Source organism: Sarcophilus harrisii, chromosome 3 (assembly GCF_902635505.1).
Source record: "Sarcophilus harrisii chromosome 3, mSarHar1.11, whole genome shotgun sequence".
NCBI classification, from domain to species: Eukaryota; Metazoa; Chordata; class Mammalia; order Dasyuromorphia; family Dasyuridae; genus Sarcophilus; species Sarcophilus harrisii.
Window position 1 is genome coordinate 358,979,891 of NC_045428.1, and position 23,403 is coordinate 359,003,293.

The 23,403-nt window shown below is 34.4% G+C and overlaps 1 protein-coding gene across 1 annotated transcript in view; it reads left to right on the forward strand.

Moving 5' to 3' along the window:
• CBL (Cbl proto-oncogene) overlaps positions 1-23,403 on the forward strand; it is a 97,797-nt gene continuing 74,394 nt past the window's right edge. Inside the window, exons 1-2 of the mRNA XM_031960127.1 lie at positions 1-394; positions 17,435-17,682. Of these exons, the coding sequence (XP_031815987.1) occupies positions 203-394; positions 17,435-17,682 (440 nt within the window). The 5' untranslated portion in view covers positions 1-202. The remainder of the gene's footprint in view (positions 395-17,434; positions 17,683-23,403) is intronic.

Sequence of the window (23,403 nt, forward strand, 5' to 3'; positions counted from 1 at the left end):
CTCGGGGTTAGCGCTCCGCCCTAGCCCCGTGAGCCGGCGGCGGCGGCCGGCTGGGAGAGGCTCCGCCTCCGGTTCCCTCCCTCTTCCCTCCCTCCCTCCCTCCCTCCCTCCCTCCCTTCTTCCTTCCTTCCTTCCTTCCCTCTCTCTCCGTGCCGGGTTCCCGGGTGGGTTTCCCCCCCGCTGCCCCGAGCCTCCCCGGGCCATGGCCGGCAACGTGAAGAAGGGCGCCGGGGCTGGGGGCAGCGGCGGCTCTGGGGGCTCGGGCTCAGGCGGCCTGATCGGGCTCATGAAGGACGCCTTCCAGCCTCACCACCACCACCACCACCTCAGCCCCCACCCACCGGGAGCCGTGGACAAGAAGATGGTGGAGAAGTGCTGGAAGCTCATGGACAAGGTGAGGGGCTCGGGCCGAGGGCGGGGGAGGGGAAGCGGCCAGGGTGGGGGAGGGGCCGGGGGCTGCCGAGGGCGGCGCCACCGGGACCCTGGAGCCGGGCGGGGAGCTGGGGCAATGGGGCGGGGGCGGGGGTCGAAGAGCCGGGGCTCGAAGAGCCGGGGCTCGGGGCTTCGGCGAGGAGCTGCTGAGAGTTGGAGCAAAGGGTTTCTCAAGAAGCCTAGAGAGGAAGTCTTCTGAGAGTGGGTCAGGGGATGCAGGGTAGATGGGGCTGCAAAACAGAGTAGGTGGATGTGTGGCTAGGGTCACGAAAAGGGTCTCCTGGGACGAAGGCGACCAAAGGGAATTTGATTTACTGGAGACCTGGAGTCTTCGGATCATCAAGGCATCGCTATGAACAATGGTTTAGTTAGCTGGGGTTAGTTGTTAAATTGTGCCAATTGAATTTTGTTTCTGTTTTTGTCTTTTCATTATATATGGTATATGATTCTCCTCGTATTTTATTAGACTATGATGAAGGGAATTGAGTTGTAAGGTGCTTATCGGGATGGGGAAAGAACTTAATTCTCTAGCTATATCAAATGACTTAAATTTGACTTAAATTAAAAAAATTTTTTTTCTGTGAAATATTATATATGGTGATATTTATAGAATCAATTGATTTGTGGGCTGATATAACCAGTTTCTGGTCCAGTGTATCCTCTCCTGGGGTATGAGTTGACCGAGGAAACTACGCTGCTCGCTCTGTCTAGCCTAACTTTTTTTTTCTAACTCATTTTGGCTAGTCATTTGACTTTTAGGCCTTACTGCTCATTTGATTTGATTAATGGTACAACCCAAGGAAACTTTTTCCTTCACAAATGATGGGAAAATAATTCATGCATCCTCCTGTATTTAACCACTTACAAGTTTGATGATCATATCTTAACTCTCTCAAACTTAGTTTTTAATAAGAAAAATAACACAAGTATCTAAGGTACTTGAAACAATGTTAAAACAATTTAGATTATTAGGGAGAACAAAGTATTTTGTTCTCCTTCTCCCCCCTCTCCCCCCCATGTATTTAGTGAATGACTTTGGCAACTTTATATATATTTTAGTCACTTTGGGAGGGTGGAAGTGAATAACAGTTATAATATAGACAGTGGTGATATTTCCTCTAGTAATTGTCATAATGTAGACAGTTGGTATTTCCTGTGGTGTAGAAGAGATTGTGGTAATTCTTCACATGTCACTTCTTTGTGCTTTGGTTCCTCTTTTGTAAAATTCTCACTGGGTTGGTTTGGAAAAGTGGCTCATAAGTCATTGTGATAAAGGTGTGATATAAATAATAAGCCCTTTGTTATGGCCTTATGAAACATCTCTGTTTCATATCAGTGATTTAAAAATCATTCCACATTTTGCAGGGCTGTATTTGCTTATTTAAAGAATTGGCATTTTAATTCATGATACAGGTATCTTTCCGATATAGATCATATGTGTACTACTCTCTCTGCTCTTTGCAAGATCTATCTTACTGCTAAAATATTTATTAGTTTTTAGTCATTTGGGTAATAAAAATATCTTGAAAAGACCACTTGAAATTATTTTCTTGGCTTTGAATATATTTATTTATTGTTCATTCAATCTGAAGTGATTGTAGTTAAATTTTATTGCAAAGAGTTGACTTTTTAGAAAAGAAAAAAATGAATTTCAAATTAGTGTCCTTCATTTGAGTGCAATACGTACAGAATTTTACAGATGGAGACTTTTCCTCAGAATTTTCTCTCAGATTTTATTTTCCTGTATATGAGTGTGTGTGTGTTGCTAAACTATCTTTTAATAGCTTCACTAAATCTTTTCCTGGTTTCCTAGATACTGAATTTTTTTTTCTTCAGAAAGTTTGTAGCCATTTACATTATAATAAAGAAACCTGTCTTTGGGGCAAAAAATGCCTCTGGCAGTTCCTAGGGAAGGGAAGTTTTAAAATGAAAGATTTATCCACTCTTCATTTTTCTAGGATGGTCAATTATTATGTGATCTGTCTACATTCCACAGCATATGTTGTTTGATAGAATGAAAACTTACTTCAACTTTAAAAGGTGTTGCTTAGTCCTAAGACCAAATTTGTCTTCTGCATTTTATGTATACTGGGAAGTAGAAGAGGAAGGGAAAGAGAATAAGCATTTATGTAACATTTAATGTACACCAGGCATTGTGCTAAATGCTTTATAAATATTAGATCCTCACAATAGCTCTTCAAGGTAGGTACTTCTGTTATCCCCGTTTTACAGTTGCTCAGGATCACACAGGTAGTAAGCATTTGAAGCTGGGTTTGAACTCAAGTTTTCCTAAGTCTAGATCCTGTACTCTTTGCCACCCACATGTCTCTACATCCCTCCCTCACCTCCCTCCCCCAATCTAAAATTAAATAGTAAATCTTTGGAGGAGTAGAGAATCAAACAGTGGCATGATTAGTGGGTAATAGAATTGTGAAGCAGGGAGTTTTCTATTCAAATCCAAATTGATTTTGAATAAAATCGTGTACAGCTTTAAGGAGGACAATACAGCCTCACCCAGAAGAGCATCTACATTCCCTAGGAAAGACTCTCTTCCCACACATTATGCACCTTTTGGATGCAAAACCTACATTCCCTGGGAAAGACTCTCTTCCCACACTCTATCTCAAGTATGTTCCTTTCGGATGCAAAACCTAAATTAATTTGTTTCTGTCTAAAAGTAAGCCCTGAGAAAATGTCTCTTGGCAATTCTTTGACATTGCCCACCAAGTGAACATCTTGGTGTCTCTTTAATAAAATGCCTTTTCTTATCACAGCTTTTTGTGGAGCGAATTTCTCGCTGCAAACCCGCCCTAACTTGATGTTGTGGAGAACTAGGAGACCAACCCATATTCCTGCCATGATCCATACCTCATCAGCTTCATATTCCCCCCCAAAGTGAAAGTTACTTGATCTTTCTTTAGGAGGAAAGGACTTAATAATTCTAACATAGACAACATGTGCCAGTGGGAAAGGTTGACTTAAGTTCACAAATAAAGTAATCATGATTATCAACAATCTTGAGACTGATTCATTCAATAAATAAATTTATGGAGTATATGTGTTTTCCGAAGCATTTGGTTAAGTAATCTCTGGTTAGTAATCTAAAATCAAGTATTAAGCTTTTACAATAGCCTAAACCCTGGTGATTCAAGGAGAAGATAAAAAGTCTCTTTTCTTCAAGGAGCTCATGTTCTAATGAGGGAAATAGAATAATTTGGTATATACAGAATACAGAGGAGCTTATCTCACAAAGAAAAGACCTGACTATAGAAGGTTGGAGTTTGAACTGAGATTTGAAGGAAATGGATGGAGGAAGGCAGGAGGAAAGGGGTATAGGTGAGAGCTTTCCAGAAATGAGGGACAGTCAGTGAGAAAGCACAATTGGATATGGAATGTCTTGTTGGAAGAACAAGAAGGTCACATAGCTGGATTGTACAATATGGGAAGATAATTAAAGTGTAAAAAGGCTGGAAAGGTAGGAAGAAGTCAGTTTATGATTCTTGTACTCTTGAAGGGAGAGAAAAAATGATCCAAGAAAGTAGCAGTTCAAGTATTGAAGCTTTGCCTAGTGTAGTTGAAAATTTGTCATGACATTTCATTGTATCTCAGTCATCAATATTACCTTTACACCATCGTAAATTTAGATCAAGTTGGGGAATGGGACTAACTGTAGTATATATCATGGGAGTTACTGGTTTTCTTTCTAATAAATCTCTTATGAGAGAAGTTTTTTTGGTTATTAAAGACAAAATAATAAAGTTAATTACAGGTTCTGGTTACTTGATTGTGAGTTAATCAAGGTTTTATTTGATGTTTACTCTAGGACTTGTAATTTTCAATAAATAAATGGCTCCAACATATATGATATTTTAAAGATATTCACCTTGGATAGGGCACCAATCGTGATGGCAGGAGGACCTGAGTTCAAATTTGATCTCAGACACTTAATCTGTCCTAGCTGTGTGGCCCTGGGCAAGACACTAGACCCCAATTGCCTCACCAAAAGAAAAAAAAAAGGTATTCACCTCTCTTGTTCACATCAAATTCTATTTCAGCAGATACCACATTTATGTCTTTCAACAGAAAACCCCAAATTCTGAACTCAGAATTCTTAGGTCATCGTGGTCTGTCAACCCTATTGAAGAGCACAGTACTTAGTTCTAGCCATTAAAAAAAAAAAAATCTATTTTGCCGTATTAATAGGAGTGCTCACCTTATTATATATATATTTAAAAGTCTCATTAATTACTATAGTTCTTTAACAGGTTTTATCATCAGCTTTTTGGGGAGCTGACAGCCTCAAATTGGGCTTTAGGGTGGTAAGAGTCTTATCAACTGAGCAAATAAGTCATTAATCTTGGAAGAAAGAGTTAGGGTTAGAGTCACAATATACTAATTTACTATTTCTTTGAGGGGTATTACTTAATTGCTATACAGTTACTTTTTTTTCTGAATTCCAAACCTACATTGCTTAACAGAGATTGGGTGATTTGGTCCTTAGCTTTATAGCTTCTTCTTTTCTTCTTTTTTTTCCTCCCTCCCTTTTCTTCTTCCCTCCTTTCATAATATTTATTGAGTGCCTCTTCTGTATAAGACATCAAGTTAGATTTTGTGGGAGATATATATCTTATTTCTGTTCTCATGAAGCTTTACCATTACCTGGTTGGGGAAGGACTTACATAATGCTACACAAAATAAAAGTAGATTTCAAGCAGTAGAAAGTACTGTAGTTCAGAGGAAAGAGATAATTTCTGCTTGTGGGGGAGGGAGGTATTTTACAGGTGCAGAAATATGCTACTAAAGGAGGAACCAGATACTTCAACTGATAGAAAGGGGAAGGCTGGGAAAGATAAATGAGTTATATTGGACTAAAACTGTTAGTGCAATCTGAGAACTTAATATTCATTAGAATATGGGAATAATAGGCAGGCTGTATAGAACAAATTATTATTTTGTCAAAGTTTTTGGTACTGTGCTTTAAAAAAATTATCAGAAGTTTATAGTATTCCTTTTTAATATGTTGATTCTCATTTCTAGTTGGCAGTGATGTTTATTGTAAAGTTTTCTATTAAACATAATTTTAAAAGGCTCATTGTTTTGCATATTATTACATTACCATTGTATGGTATGCCATGGATAGGTCTTTTCATGGCTTCCAAAGAAAATATCTTCAGATAGTTATAGAAAGTAATGGAAAAATAAGTTTCATTTAATAGAAATCTATTAGTTGGAAGATATTGTTGGAATTTATCTGTTAGATTCATCTATAAGCAAAACATAGAGCCAGGTTGCTTGCATATAAATGCACATTAAATTGACAAGGAAAGGTGTTTCTATAACAAGAACTTTTCATCCATAATCACATTTCAAGCAGTGCTTTATTAACCAGACTTTAATATCACAATAAAAAATACTTTGGATAGTTTATTGAAGTCTCATAATGAATCTGATTTGTATAGTCAAGCAGTTAATAAGCATTATTAAGAGGCTTCACTTGTATTAGGGGTACTAGATGTTGGAGATACAAATATAAAAATGAAATGGTTCCTGTTCTCAAAGAACATCTTTTCTATTCAGGGAGACATATGCATATATACAAGGTAATTTTCAGGGGCACTAGTGGCTTGGGAATTATGAAAAGTTTCATTTTGGAGGCAGCATAAAAATTATACTTTGAAAGAAATGAATTTGAGTGCTTTGGATAGTGCTTTGAGAGTCATGAGGGGAGATCGTATTTAATACAAATGGAAAATGGAATGTTATGTGTGAAGAGCAAAACCAGTTTTCTGGACCAGAGTATGTGGGGGGAATGTAATGTATAATAAATTTGGAAAATTAGCTTTGAATTTTTTTTTTTTATACATGACCAAACCGTTATTTTGCTGTACAAAAAGAATTGGACTCTGAAATATTGTACAATTAGCCTGTGAAGGAAATCCAAAATGCAGATAGGCAAAAATATAGGAATTGGGAATTCAATGTAATGGTTTTTAGTCATCTCCCAGAATTCTTTCACTGGACGTAGCTGGTTCAGTTCATTACTGCTCCATTGGAACTGATTTGGTTCATCTCATTGCTGAGGATGGCCAGGTCCATCAGAATTGGTCATCATATAGTATTGCTGTTGAAGTATATAATGATCTCTTGGCCCTGCTCGTTTCACTCAGCATCAGTTCATGTAAGTCTCTCCAGGCCTTTCTGAAATCATTCTGTTGGTCATTTCTTACCGAACAATAATTGAATTAAGTTGTAAAGAGATTCAACTATCAAACAAAGATGTTTGTATTGATTTTTGAAGTAATAGCCAGTCAATGGTATTTATTGAGCAGAGAAGTAATCTGTGCTTTAGGTATATCACTAGCAGCATACAAATTATAAATTGAAAGCATATAACCAATGAGGTAGGGACACCAATTAAAAGGCCATTGCAGTAATTAAGGAAATTACTTAAGGTATAAACTAGGGTGGTAGATGTGTTTAGAGAGAAAGAGATTGTTACATTGTAGAAGTATAATTGTCAAGATTTGTCAACTGAAGGAGTTTGGGGGTGAGAATGATGAGTCATGAGTGACTGAGGCTGTAAACTTAAGTAATGGAAAGATGGTAATACCCTCAATAGAAATAGGGAAATTCAGAAGAGAAATGGGTTTTGGAGGAAAAGATACCAAGTTCTATTTCAGAAATATTGAGCTTGGGATGCCTACAGTAAGTCTAGTCAGAAATATCTAGTAGTCATTTGGTATTATGGGACTAGCACTCACACACCACACACACACACACACACACACACACACACACACACACAGTTATATATATAATAGCTAGATAGGGAAGAGGAGAGTGAGAGAGAAACTCCATTTTCCCAATTCCATTTTATTTAAAGGGGACCTTTTTTTTTGAGAATTGAGTAAAAGTAGTTCTTATTCTTCATTATTAAATAAGTGAATTTGGTTTGGGAATTCATGTATAGAATTATAGTGATTTGTGAGGAAAGAAGGGTAGTTTACCTGATACTAATGAAACTTTTTTCATGTCTTGGTCATTGATATTCATTTAAGGAGCCACATCCCTTACAATATCACTTGATAAAAGATTTACTAATAATAGCTTATAGGGATTGGTATTGTTCTTTAGTCCCAATGAAGTTTCTGAAATATTAACACTATTCACACTAGAAACAATGCATTCTTAGCTTCCAAAGCATTTTATATTGTTAAAAACACTCATTCTAATAAATTTATCTTATAACATTTAAAGCTTGTTAGACTGATTAGTGGTTTGAAAATTCGGATTGAACACACTTTGATCTAGTTCAGTCTTTGATTTTCAATAATTTTGTGAGTTTTTTTTTTATTTTTTTCTTGTCTTTAAATGGGGAAATAGTTATGACTTTTTGGGAGATAAAGTTTACAATAAAGTCATTATGAGGTGTTTTTAGAATGATCATATTTAGTGTTGAGTCAGCCAGGAGCACTGGAGGCCATATTCAGGTCTGGTCCTTTAAAATTCCTCCCACAACAGTTTTCATGCAAGGGAAGGAAGGCCAGGAAAGTAATTGTAGTTTTCATTGATTTCTCGCTGTGCTCGAAAATTAACATTGACTGGCATGAAGGTTTCCCTTTTAAGAAAGCTACAGGCCAGTCACCTGTGTCAGTAACCTTGTTATTATACTTGACTCCTCACTTGCACTCACCCTCACAAATTTATTGCCGTCATGTTTTTACTTTTATAGTATTTCTCCTATGTGACCTTTTCTCTCCGCTCAAATAGCCATCACCTTGTTGTAGCACCTCAACATTTAATACTTATTGGTTCAGTCTCTTTGCTATAAGTTATCTTCCCATTCCAGTCTATGCTGTACTTAGATGACCATGTTATCCCCATTACACTCATCCAGTAAACTGTAGTGGCTCCCTGTTGCTTCCAGAATCAAATGTAAAATCTTCTGTTTGGCTTTTAAAGCTCCTGCCAATCTTGATTCGTCCTATCTTTTCAATCTTCTCATACTTTACTCTCTTCCTCATTCTTTACAACCCAGCACCCTGCCTTCTTTCTGTTTCTTCACATTTTCACTAGCTGTCCCCCGTGTGTCCAATGCTTTCCCTCTTCTCTTTCCTCATCTCTCTCCCCAACTTCCTTCAAGACTGAATTTAAATTCCACCTTGTGCAAGAGGACTTTTCCTGCATTCTTTTTCTTTCCCCCCAGTGCCTTTCCTTTGAGATTACTTTCTACTTACACTGTATACTCTTAAGTGAACAGAGTCAATTGCATGTGTTGTCTCTAGAATGTTCTTCTAGAGCAAGAACTGTGTTTTTCCAACCATTCTTTGTGTCCCAGGTGCTTAACCCAATCACTGTATTTGGAATATAGTAAATGCTTAATAAACACCTGTTGATTCACTAATTTGGAAAAGATAGTAAGAGTGATCTAATAGTAGCAGACAGTGTCAGGAATTTGTCTTCTCACTGTTACCTGCTTCAGTTTCTCAAGATCTTGAGATCTGTGAGACTAACTCCTCACTATTTTGTGGAGGGTCATGGTCCTTAACTTTATCAATTTTTTCCATTTATCAATTTATCTCAGTTACCTTTAAGAATAGTATGCAAGGATTCTGAACTAATACAAAAGAAACATTCATTGTTTGATATCTGTGTTGTCTTTCCATTTTAATTTGTAAATTCCTTGAGGGCAGAGATTATCTTTTTCTTGTTTGTATTCCCAATTCTTAGGGCAATACCTTGCACATAGAAGGCTTTTCTAAATGTTTTTATTTGTTTATTACTGTTTTATTGCCAGAATCATTTCCATTGAGACTTTACTTCCCTGGCTCTAAGTGGCATGAAGGTTACTCTAGATTCTTGAGACTATGCTAATAGAACATATTCTTTGTCAGACCTTCTACTGAGTTTAAGAGTCTTATGGTATGGGCATGGTGACACAATTTACCCAAGGACCAATCTAATTAAATTTAGAGAGATTCGTTGCCAAGTTTGCTGCAGGATAGTGAATTTTTCTGCCTGAGCAAAATCAACTGAGCTATAGAGTATCTGCTTTTTGTATTGGTGCAGGAAGTATCCATACTGACTAAATAATCCTTGAAGTTGAAAAATGTTATAGTTTCTATCCTCAAAGATTTTATATTCTACTAGGAGAGAGAGACTATGACATATATACACAATCAAATCTAACATAAGTATAATGTTATGAAAAAGGGAGAAATACTAAAAAAAAAAGTGCTATAGATTTGGAGAATAAAGGATTAATTTTACTTAGGCATTCTATAAAGGAAGAGTTGTCACTTGAACTAGGTCTTGAAGGAGAGAAATATGTATTTCAATATGCTGAGATAAAAAGGGAGTGGATACTAGGAATAAAAGAGAACTTCATGAAGGAAGTTGGGAGATGAGATAGCAAATTGATATTCAGGAATAACTAATTGTCTAATTTGATCGAAGCCAGAACTGCAATATAAAATAACATTGAAAGAGTAGTAAGTTGGAGCCAGATTTTGAAGGATGCTTAAATGCCAGGACAAGAAGACCTATCTTGCTCTATAGGAAATAAGGAACCATGAAACTTTTTGTATTCACTTAAAGCAGCATACTTATTAAACACTTACTCTGTGTAAGTGCACTGCTAGGCAGTTGCCGGGTGATGATACAAAGACAATGAAACAGGGGTATTACAACATATTATCTCTGGAGCAAGGGTTCTTTTTTTGTTTGAAAAACTCTTTTTAGTTTTTTAGTAAATTTTTTTTTGAGGAAATAATTTTGAGGAAAAAAATGAGCAGCAACAATGGAAAAGGTCTAAAAAATATATGCAATGTAGTATCACACCTGTGGAGCTCCAGTATCTACAAATTGGGTTGTGGGAGTGTCTTATATCTCTTCTTTGAGGCAATGTTTATAATTTTGCAATATTCACTTTTGGATGTTTTGTGTTTCTTTTTATTTCTTTTTTTTTGTAAATAATTCTGCTTACTTAGTTCTGTATCAGATTTTTCAAAAGTCTCCACATTTCTTATTGATAATATTTGTATTCATCCTTTTTCTTTATTTTTTTTTTTTTTACTAATTATTTCACTGGGGCAGCTAGGTGGCACAGTGGATAGAGCACCCCGAAGTCAGGAAGACCTGAGTTCAAATCTGGCCTCAGACATTTAATATTTCCTACCTGTGTGACTCTTGCACTTAACCCCAATTGTCTCAGCCAAAAAACAAAAACAAAACAAAAACAAACCCTAATTATTTCACTCTATCAGTTAATGTAGTTCTTCCCATGTTTTTCTGTGTTTATCACGTACATAATTTCTTAAAGCACAGCAACATTCCATTACATTCATGTATCATAGTTTTGTTTAGCCATTTCTCAATGGAAAAATGGTAAATTTTAATGAGGTGGTAATGAAAGTAAGGATATGATTTTTTTTTCCTCCACTCTTTAAGTCCATATTGCCCTCAGGTTAAGATCTTCTTTAGAGCTAAATAAATATAGTGTCTTTAAGTAATTTCTAGTTTTAGATATTACTAACAATTTGGAGAAATCAGAAATATGAAATAAGACTGGAAGGTAAATGGGAGCAAGATTGTGGAGAGCTTTCATATAGTAGGCTGAGGATTTTGTTTATCTTATAGATAATAGTAAGGTTTTTGAGTAGGGGAATAACATGACCAGATACATATTTTAAGAATAGACTACCATTTAGGAAGCTGTTTGCAATGTTCCAGGTTAAAGGCAATGAGGGCCTTAACTAGAGTAGAAGTTGTATAAATATTGAGAAAGAGCTAGATGCTAGATAGAAGAGTAGTAGTTATAATCAGTATAAAAAGAAAATTGATGATATGAACTGGAAGTGACACAAATGCCAATGTTACTTTTACATGTTATAAATTTACTAAAGTTAAGAATGACCTACAGGCATGTAGTTTTCTCCCTTCCCTCAAAAGCATCAGCATAAATTTCACCAAAGAACCAAGAACAATTAAAAAATATATATTTCAAAATTACCTCCCAAATGACAGCACAATATATATAAAAAAAAAATTTTCATTTGTGTCATTTCCAGTTTAAAGTAAATGTTTCCATTTGAATTTCTAGAAAGTCATATTTTTCCTGCTGGGGAATTAAGGGTTCTCTGATAGATTCGGATATTAGAATTAGATTAACTACAAAGTTAAGTTGTTATAAATATCCTTATTACTATCCAATTGCATATTTATGAACGTGCTTACTTGCCTGCTTTCTGGATATGTCATTAATTTTTTCATTGATTTAGTTGATTATTCTTTTAGGAGAATCATATACTTTTTGGGGGGAGTGTGGCTGTAATATATGATTGTGCAAAATGCTAGGGGTGGGAGGACATGGCATATTTAGCCAAAAGTATAAATGAAATCAACCCTCACCGTAGTGTTCTTGGTGGGTTTTCTGGAGGTCTTGGGAGCAGTCTTCTTTTCAGTTGAATAATCACCACAAGAATAGTCTGGTATTAAAGTCCAAATCTTTTATTTTCTCCTTCACAATCTAGTTTCCTTGCCTGGGGCTCAGCTAGCTTTCTTAGAGGCCTTCCTGAGTCTTGGTTTCAGTGGAGAAGCTAAGGAGGAGAGCCCTGCCACCAGGGTGGTGTAAGATGGAATGAATCTGTCTCTCCTTGGCTCCTAGAGCTTGAGCTACTGCCTCCAGTCTGCTTGTCTTCTCTGGCTCTGACTCTGGCTGAGTTTGTCCCAGCTTAAAACTCTATACTGAGTATAAACCAGTCATTATATCACTAGGAAACTTATTTGTTGTAAGATTAAATCAATCATACTGAATTTAGAGAACTGTTAATCACCATGCTAAACTAAATAGCTATTGTATCATCAATTTCACTGACTTAACACCTTGTTTCAGAGTTCTGGCTCCCATAACTCAGAAATGTTTACTTTAGTTTGTCTGGAGTTTGCCATGTTCTTTATGTTTGTCAGATTGTATATTACGTTGGAAGCAACATTGAATTTATGTTTTCTGCAGTTGATGTGATAACTGAAAGTTGATTTGCAACCATAAGAGACAGTGTTTTTTAAAGTACTTTGGTGCTATTCAAGAAATCTGATGTAGTAATTATAATTAAAACCCCCAAACAGAATTTTGATAAATGAGTGAAGAACAGTAATTAGAAGTAAAAAGTTTTTCTTGTACCCATTTGAGAGGCTATGTTTCATTTTCAAAAATTTTGGAGGTAGTTATTAGTTCTATCTTGAATATAAATGCAAATTGTTTTAGTTAAAAAGCTGTTAAATTCCTCAAGTTGATTGATTTTTTTGGGGGGGGGGGTAGTCACTTAGGGTACAGGATTTTCATTGTTTTATCTGTATACTAACATATTGAAGTTTTTTATCTTTTGTTTTACAAATATATTTATTTCCTGACAGATCAAATTTTTAAAAACAGTTTGGTTGAATTATATTCTGAACAAATCAAATGATTTTAGGGAATTGATAGCAAAAGAAAAAAAATATGGTGGAAATTGTACTGTCTTTTATTCCAGTTAAATATGTGAAACTTTGTAAAGGGTATATACTTCATTGAATAAGATAAATGCTTGTAAAAATTTTTAAATGTGTAGTTTTGAGGAAGCAGTAATCATATGACCTATGGATTTGTATTTCTTATTTTTCTAGAGCACATTACAAGTATAGACTCTTTAATGCAGGAACTTGTTGGAATTTAATAGCCTAGAACTGAACTCTATCTTCTGTCTGAATTCTATAGGTTAATTAATTTATTTTAGTTTTTCAAGGAGAATTATTCAAGAATAAAATTCTTTTAATTACATGATCAAAAGATTACATGATCTTTTAATTACATGATTACATACACAAACTTCCTTCCCTCCCCCTCCCCCAAATCTACTGCACACTTTACTTGCCAGAAAAAAAATTGGAAAAGTAAAAGTAGTGAGGAAGTAGCTAGATAGACCAATGGATAAAGTGGCCTGGAGTCAGGAAGACTTGAGTAACAATGTGATCCTATCCCTTAACCCCTGTTTGCCTCAGTTTCCTCATTTGTAAAATGAGCTGAAGAAGGAAATGGCAACCCACTCAGTATCTGTTAAGAAAACCCAAAAAGGAAGTCATGAAAAGTTAACAGGACTGAAAAACAACTAAAGAACCACAGAGACAATGAGAGATCTATTTGATTGTGTATAGTAACCGTACCAGAGCTCCTGATAGTTTTCCAGGCTTTGTATGTATGCACTTCCCTTTTTGACATTGTTGTGAATGATACTTTAAGTTTATAAGATGGAGAAAGAAATCAGGTATCCATCCATTCATGCTATTGTAGAATGGTGAAAATTTAAAAAAAGTTTACTAAATTGAAGACAAACTTGAGTAGAAAGCAGTTTATTTTTCAGTTTCTTCATTAATGTTGGAGGGTTCATAGAGTTTACTTGAGCTCCTCATTTTCTTGGCGGTTCATTAAGTTTGCTTATTTAAATTCATTGTAGATTAAAGGCAGGTTACTCTAGATTTTAATGCTTTGTTAACTATTGCCTTGAAATAGAGAATTTTTTGGGGAAACCTTTCCAGCTTATTAAACTTTGAGAATATGTCCTCTTTCTTTTCTACAAATGACCCTAAATTTAAGCAGATTATTTTTCAGAAGACAGCAGGCTTAGATTCTTCTTATAACTAATGTTGCATAACTAGTACTTACTAGGCTGAATGCACGTAGTATGTATGGACACTTGAAGAAACTGACAGCTACTTGGGAATAAAGTGGACGGATTACTTGTCTCTAGTTATGTATAAGTGCAGATATTCTTTTTTTTAGAATTGGTTGACTGGCCTAGACTCTGGGTAGAAGACTTTTAACAGCTGCAGTGGACGGGTTCCCCCTCCCCCCCTCCTCTCCAGTTACCAAATGGCTACCTAAAGCAAGAGGGAACCAAATATTACTGATAAAGTAGCTATGGCTATTGCCAGGAACAAAAAAAATGTACTTTTCCAGTACATTTATAAGTAACAAAAACTTGCCTCTTTGCAGAGACTGGTCTTAGCTGCATAGCAATAGCTATCTGCCATCTGGTAGAGTATGGAGAGTTATATAATATCAGAATTGAAATGAATCTATAAGGTAATTTTGTCCATCTAACTCCAGGAGACATGTAAAAGTATTTTACCCAGTGTCATATAGCTAGCATATAGCAGATGGGAATTTAAAACCTAGGGCTCTTTACTTTAAATCTAATATTCCTTTATGTCTTTTGTGTTGCAAAATACTGCTTCCCTTTTTGAAGTCTTCCCTGATTTACATGCCTATCCCAACCCCCACATCAGTAATGATCATTATCCTCTTGAACATCAATGTAACATTTGGTTTGCATCTATCTTTAGGATTAGGTCATTTAATTTCTAATTAATTTTTAATTGAGGTTTTTAGGACACATTGTAAATATAATTTTTATTACAGTGTGATCAGAAAAAAAGATAAATTTAGTATTTCTGCTTTTCTGCATTTATTTATAAGGTTTTTATACCCTAATACATGGCCAGTTTTTGTGAAAATGTCATTCATGACTTCTCAAGGTACTTTGTTTCCATTCATCTTTGTTTCTATTTAGGATTTTCTAGAGAACTAACTTTTCCCAAACCCTATTCTTTCTTGTTTATTTTATAGTTACATTTGTTTAGGTTTCAAAGAGGTAAATTGAAGTGTTTCTCCCCCTCCTCCAATTATAGTTTTACTGTCTATTGCTTTCTGTTAACTCATTAAATTTTTCCTGCAAGAATTTGAATGCTATGCCCTTTGGTGCATATATCTTCAATATTCACATTAATTTGTTGTTTATGATACCTTTTAACACAATGTAGTTTCTTAGATTATTTCTTTTAATTTGATGTTTTTGCTTTTGCTTTATCTGAGATCATAATTACTGCCACAGCATTTTATACTTTATCTGAAGCACAATAGATTCTGCTCTAGCTCCTTATTTTAACTTTGTATGTATCTTTTAGTTTCAGGTGTATTTTTCTTATTAAAAACATATTGTTGGATTCTGGTTTTTAATTTGTTCTGTTATCCTCTTCCATTTTGTGGGTGAGTTCATCCCTTTTGCAGTTATGATTAATTTGTTCTGTTATCCTCTTCCATTTTGTGAGTGAGTTCATCCCTTTTGCAATTATGATTACTAGATAAAATTTTTTTTATTAAAGCTTTTTATTTACAAAGCATATGCATGGGTAATTTTTCCAACATTGACGCTTGCATAACTTTTTGTTGAAATTTTCCCCTCCTTCCCCCAACCCCCTCGCCAGCTGGCAGTTAGTCCAATACATGTTAAATATGTTTAAATACATGTTAAATCCAATATATGTATACATATTTATACAATTATCTTGTTTTGCAAGAAAAATCAGATCAAGAAGGAAGAAAAAGAAAAACTCAGAAAGAAAACACAATGCAAGCAAGTAACAACAGAGTGAGAATGCTATGTTGTGTTCCACACTCTGTTCCCACGGTTCTCTCTTTGGGTGTAGAGGGTTCCCTTCATCACTGAACAAGTGTAACTAGTTTGAATCATCTCAATGTTGAGGAGAGCCATGTCCATTAAAATTGATGGTCACATAGTCTTGTTGTTGCCATGTATAATGATCTCCTGGTTCTGCTCATTTCACTTAGCATCAATTCATGTAGGTCTCTCCAAGTCTCTCTAAAATCATCCTGCTGGTCATTTCTTACAAAACAATAGTATTACATAGCATTCATATACCATAATTTATTCAGCCATTCTTCAATTGATAGGTATCCACTCACTTTCCAGTTTCTTGCCACTACAAAGAGGGCTGCCACAAACATTTTTACACATGTCCCTTTCCTTCCTTTAGGATCTCTTTGGGATATAATCCCAGTAGAAACACTGCTGGATCAAAGGGTATGCACAGTTTGATAACTTTTTGGGCATAATTCCAGATTGCTCTCCAGAATGGTTGGCTCCATTCACAGTTCCACCAACAATGTATCAGTGTCCCAGTTTTCTCACATCCCCTCCAACATTCTTCATTATCTTTTCCTGTCATCTTAGCCAATCTGAGAGGTATGTAGTGGTATCTCAGAGTTGTCTTAATTTGAATTTCCCTGATCAATAGTAATTTGGAGCACCTTTTCATGTGGCTACAAATAGTTTCAATTTCTTCATCTGAAAATTATCTGTTCATATCCTTTGACCATTTATCAATTGTAGAATGGCTTGAACTATTATAAACTTGAGTCAAATCTCTATATTTTAGAAATGAGGCCTTTATCAGGTTCTTTGGATATAAAAATGTTTTTGCAGTTTATTGTTTCCCTTCTAATCTTGTTTGTATTAGTTTTGTTTGTACAAAAACTTTTTAACTTAATGTAACCATTATCTATTTTATGATCAGTAATGATCTCTAGTTCTTCTTTGGTCACAAATTCCTTCTTCCTCCACAAATCTGAGAGTACTAGGTACATTTTAAACCAGACCTGTGTTTTCAGTATAAATCCAACTTGAACATAATGTTTGATCTTTGTGATATATTGCTATAATCTCTTTGTTAGTATTTAAATTTTTTACTCTAATATTCACTAAAGAAATTGGTCTGTAATTTTTGCCCTTTCTGGTTTAGGTATCAAAACCATATTTATGGCACAGGAGGCATTTTTATTCTTTTAAGTATAAGAAACATATACTTATTTGCTTCTTTTAAGTAAAGGACTTCTTTACTTTTTTTCAGGCAGTTCATGTAATATTGGAATCAACTAATGTTTAGTAGAAGATTCTATTTCACATTTTTTATTCATTCTGTTTGCTTGGTATATAAAGAACATTTCTTCAATGTCTTCAGTTAGTGATGTACAGATAAATTAAACATAGATCATTTAATGCATTTCTGTAATATTCTCCTTGTTATTTAGAGAATTAGTTAGTTTTTAAAGAAGATAATTGAAACTGTCCTTGATCTTTGCATAATTCTCCTTTTCATTTTGTTCCAGGTGGTGCGTTTGTGTCAGAATCCAAAGCTGGCTCTAAAGAATAGTCCTCCTTATATATTAGACCTGCTACCAGATACCTACCAGCATCTTCGTACAATTTTGTCAAGATACGAGGGGAGAATGGAGACACTTGGAGAAAATGAATATTTCAGGGTATTTATGGAAAATCTCATGAAGAAAACTAAGCAAACCATCAGTCTTTTTAAAGAAGGCAAGGAGAGGATGTATGAAGAGAATTCTCAGCCTAGGTAATGGAGAGTTTCACAGAACTTTCATAATCTGAATGCATGATATTAAAAATAGTTGAATTAATCTCCTGTTTTTTGGTATATTGTACTAAGAATATAAAAGTAGAACTTGGTCACAATTGCATTTTTATAGTTGTTTGGATGTCTGTGTCAGGTCTTGAGACCAACTTTTAGCTTTCACAGTCTTGTTTTATCATCTTGGAGTGGGGTGACCAGATGGCTAGTCCCCAGCTGGGGAGTGATTTAGAGTTTGTGACTATATAGTTTATTAGGGACTTCAAAAGACATTAAACTTTCAGGTTTAGGAGAAAGGTGGGATTGGGGAATGAAGTAGCAAGTGAAAGGGATGTATTATAAAAGAGTAACTGAGAAGCCAGTGGACCCACTGGCAGCAATTTCTGGGCTGAGATGTTCCTGGTATTTATTTATTTATTTATTTATTTTTTGGTCTCTTAGTAATTCATAATGGTTAGGCCCTTTTAAAATTTGTCATGTGTTGGGGAATCAGAACATGTGTATTGTAAGTATGTGATATGGTGATAAGATGCTTTGGGAAATGCAACTAAAATTTTATTGATTTGCCTAAATTCATAGAAAAAATTAACAGGGGCTAGACAATGGAATTTTGTATTTTAAACAAAAAAGAAAGCATTATTTTCTGTATTGATAAGACTTTTAAAATAAAAATTAGACTTGATAGAAAGAAATTCAGTTCCTATCAGTAGATTTTTATTGCCCTGTATATGGCACCAAATGGTGGATCCTTTGGTAATAGGATACAAAGAAAGTATGTCATATATTGAAATGTTAATATTTATTGATGATTAAGCTCACAATAAGAAAGAAAATTAAAGCACAGAAGAGAATAAAACAAACATACAGCCATTTATACAACCATATAATAGTTAAAGTGTCAAAATGAGTGGTTTAGGCTAGCAATACTGTACTTGGTTCAGAGAAGGTACTTCTAAGGCTTCAGGATTGAACTTGATGGGTTTTAATGAGCCTTGTGTTTGACTAATAATATTCAGTTAGGTAAACCTAGTGGGTGGAGTGCTGGAGATAAAAATCTGGCATCTTGTCTAAGACACTTAATAGCCATATAACTCTGAAGAAGTCACTTAGCCACTTTTTACCTAATTTTCCCAACTGTAAGATTGGGATGATGTTTCCTTTCTCGTTGGTTTATTGTGTGAGGATCAAATGAGGTGAAGAAGTAATGTAATTTGCAAACCTTAGCTTTATTATTATCATCATTATTATTATGAATTTGTTATAATGCTATACATATGTAAATTGTTACTGGAAAACCTTTTGATATAGTTAGTTATCAATAATAGTCAATAAACATTTATTAAGTATTATTGCTAGGCTTTGTATGCCTAATCAGGGATACAAAGAAAGTCATAAGACAATTCGTGATCCCTCAGAACTCTCTTCTGATTGGATGAAGACAGTGCATAAAAAGAAGCTGAAAAGAGAGAAGGCTGGGTATAATGGTGGTGGTGGTGGTGGAGCTTGATGAAATCCTGTGCAACCAGGATGGGAAGAAATGATTTGAGCCAGATGTAAGTTGTAGACTTGATTTCATTTTGTAAAGTGAAGAGGCTCTTGAGACTCATGGGGTGGGAAATGATATGGTGAATTTTGTGTGTTCCCTCCTTAAATGGTAAAATATTGAGGAGGAACTTACTAATATTCAACCTTTTCCCTCTGCAGTCAGAGGGAAGGAGGAGCCCCAGTGGTATAAGGAGTACTGTTGGGGGAAAAGTGCTTGACTTCATTTTAAGTGCTTTCGGTGCCATTTACCAGCTAAGGTAACCTTGGAGTTAATATTAACCTTCTTGTACTCCCTAGTAGGAGTTTCTTTATACTAGCTTTATACTTTTATTCTTTATACTAGCTTCTTTCAAAGGTTTTCTTTGAGGAAGGTGCTTTGTAAATCATCAAGCTCTAGCTGAGTGTGAGCTTTTGTCTACCTCCTACTTTATAAATCCCATAATTTATTACCTTACTGATTTATTTCCTTCTTAACTGTTCCACTTCTGATGTTATTGGATTCTTTTTTACTGTTAAATCTTGGTGGTTCTCAGGACTTTTTTTTCTCAGTCTTCTTCTTGATCTATATGGTACAATTACTACTACTACTACTACTACTACTACTACTACTACTACTACTACTACTACTACTACTACTACTTTTTTTTCCAAATGTGCCAGACACTTTATTTTTAATTTTCTTTTAAAAATAATTTATTTATCATAATTATCCTCAGTATTCTTCCTTCTCCCCTACTCCCTCCCAGAGAGGCTTCTCAGTAACAAAGAGAATTTTTTTTTTTTTAAGGAAGATGGAAAAAGTTAGGACACAGTGGTGCAAGTCAATTTCTCTCTATATTATCCATTTTATAGTCATTTGAATGGAATCTCCCTTTCTGTTTTTTTGCTTCTTGGATCTTATATAGACATGTTGTTGATTTTTGAGGGTTTATTTTTCGGTCTATAAATTTACTGTAGCTATTGTCTCGATTAGTGTTCTTGCTTATTTCCTAGGATTTTACAGATATACCATTTTATCAGCAAATACAGAGACTTTTATCTTCTTTTTGTGTAACTTTATGCCTTTAATTTCTCTCTTTTCCTCGAGCTGTCCTTAGCCTTTCGAGAACTATATAAAATAATAGGAGACAGAATGGGTGTTCTTGCTTCACTTTAGTATTTTCTGGGAAAATTCTAGTGCATCTCCATCACATTTGGTGCTTGTTTTTGTTTTTTGTAATATTCAAATAATCCCTCTGTGCCGATACTTTGTAAGAATTTTTGACATTAATGAGTTCTGCACTAGATGCCCATTAATTGGCTAGTGGCTGAAACAGTTATACTATATGAAAGAAATGGAGTATTATTTTATACAAAATGATGAACAAGCTGATTTTAGAAATGGCTGGCAAGATTTACATGAACTAATACTGAGCAAAACAAGCAGAATCAGGATACTTTGTACACAATAACAACAAGATTATAAATTGAAAAAGACTTGGTTGTTCTCAGTGGTTCAATGATCCAAGGCAATCTCAATAAATTTTGCATTAAAAACACCATCTTCATCTAGCGAGAGAACTATGGACACTGAATGTAAATCAACACATGCTATATTCATTTTTTTCCCTTTTTCTGTTTTTTTTTCCTCTCATGGTTTTCCTCTTTTGTTCTGATTTTTATCTCCCAACATGATTCATAAGGAAATGTGTTTGTTTTTTTTAAATGAATGTAGTTGTATAACCAAAAAAGTAAAAGATTTCTACACTTCTTCATATATTGAGAATGATTGTGTGGATTTAAATGACTTAATTTTTAATGTGATTAATTGTGTTGATCATTTTCCTAATTTGTACCATCCTTGCATCTTTAGTATAATCCCATTTGGTCTTAATGAATGATTTCTTTGATAAATCACTGTAGTCTGTTTGACAAAATTTTGCTTAAAATTTTTGAATCAAAAAATTAATTAATGATTATTGGCTTATAATTTTCTTTGTTTTAGCTTTCTCTAGTCTAGATATTAGAACTATATTTTGTCTCATAAGATAATTCTACCAGAATGCTTTCCTTCTCAGTTTTAAAGAATAATTTGTGAAGTATTGGTACTAATTATTATTCTTTCCTCCCCTCCTTACACTAGAGAAAAGGTCACTGTTTGACACTGATGTATAAATATATGTAAAACCATATTATATATACTTCTGCTTATCCGTAAATTCTTTTTAACTCTTTTTTTTGCTGAGGCAATTGGGTTAAGTGACTTGCGCAGGGTCACACAGCTAGGAAGTGTTAAGTGTCTGAGACCAAATTTGAACTCAGGTTCTCCTGACTTCAGGGCTGGTGCTCTATTCACTGCACCACCTATCTGACCCCTATCAGTTCATTCTTTGAAGGTAGATAGCATCTTTCTTCATAGGTCCTTTATGCTTGATTTGAATATTTGCAGTATTCAGAATAAATTGGTTATTCACAATTATGCTTTGAAAAATATTGCTGTTTTAGTATATAACCTCTTGCTTTTGCTCAGTTTATTTTTTATTTCATGCAAGTCTTTCGAAGTTTTTCTAAAATTAATCAGCTCATCATTTTTTTCCAGCACAGTAGTATTTTCATCACAATCATATATCACAACTTGTTAATCACTCCTTAATTGATGGACATCCTCTTAATTTCCAGTTCTTTGCATCACAAAGAATGGCTGTAAATATTTTAGAACATATTAAAGAGAGGTTCTTTTCCTTTTTTCCTTAATCATCTTGGGAAACAGACCTAATAATATTATTGCCGAGTTAAAGAATATACACAGTTTTATAATTCTTTGGGCATAATTCCTGATTGCTTTCCCTGGTCTTCTTATAGTTTGGGTAGTTTAAATTTTTGAAGGTGTTCCTTTATTTCTTTTGTGTTCTTAGTTTTGTTAACATATAACTGTGTACAATATTTTTCTGATTATTTTTATTCCTTCTGGTTTTGCTGTGATTTCGTCTTTGCCATTTGCTATTTTAATTGATTTGATTTTCTACTCTCAATCAGATTAGCTAAAAATTTATCAATTTTATTAGTCTTTTTTAAAAACGTAGCTTTTAGTTCTTATACATTGTTTCTTTTTTGTTTGCAATTTACCAGTTTTTCTTCTAATTTTTAAATATTCTTCTGTGTTTATTTTAGGTTTATTTGTTGTCTGTCTATTTAAAAAATACATATTCATTTCATTAATTCTCTCTTTTCCTATTTTGTTAATATATGGTTGACTCATCTACTTATTGTAGGCTTCAAGTCTTCCCTTTATAAAGATGACTTCTAACTCTTTTACCTTTGGTCTCAATCCAATTCTCTAGATACTTATTTCTAAGTACCTCCTGTATACTTCTATTCCTGTCATTCATGTTATCAGTTTCAATCTCTGTAGTTTTGTGTTACTCTTTTTGCACCTTCATATTCTATATTTTTATTTAATCATAAATATAGGTTGTAGCTGTTTCATGCCACGAGGTAGCCTATTTCATTTATTCTCAACCCTTCTATGTAGTTAGCACTCAAATTTTGGAATAAATAAATAGTAATGTATTGCTTAGTTATTGGATTATTACCATCAAAATTCCATATTTTTGCAGAAATTGTTCCCTTATTAAATGTAAGGGAATTAAGTTGTAATTGAGAGAAGATAATTTCAATTCATTTTAATAAGAAATATTATTTTATTGAAGATTGTTTGGTTTGTATATATGTCCTGTTAACCTATAAATTGCTTGATTTTGTGGTCTTTGAACTATTTTCCCTTGTCCCTAATAGTGTCTGTATAATGTAGGTGCTTAATAAAGTAAATTCATTTGTTAAGCACTTAACTATATGAAGGTTTTATGTGAGGCTTTGGGTTATGTAGACAAGATAGTTCCTGCCCCCAAGAACTGACATTCTAGTTTGGGGAAGATAAATCCATACACAGATAAATAAATACAAAATATATACAAAGTAACTTACCATGCATAGAGATCTCTTGTCAGAGATAGCAACTGAGTCAAGCTTTGAAAGGATATAGTATTTATTGAATTTGAATTGTAAATTTAGGATAACTTTTGCTTTTCAGTTAGATACCTCACTTTCTGGTCTTGAGAGAATGTGGTTTATTTACATAGTTAAAAAAACTACATTTAAATTCTTACCTAATTGAATTTTTAT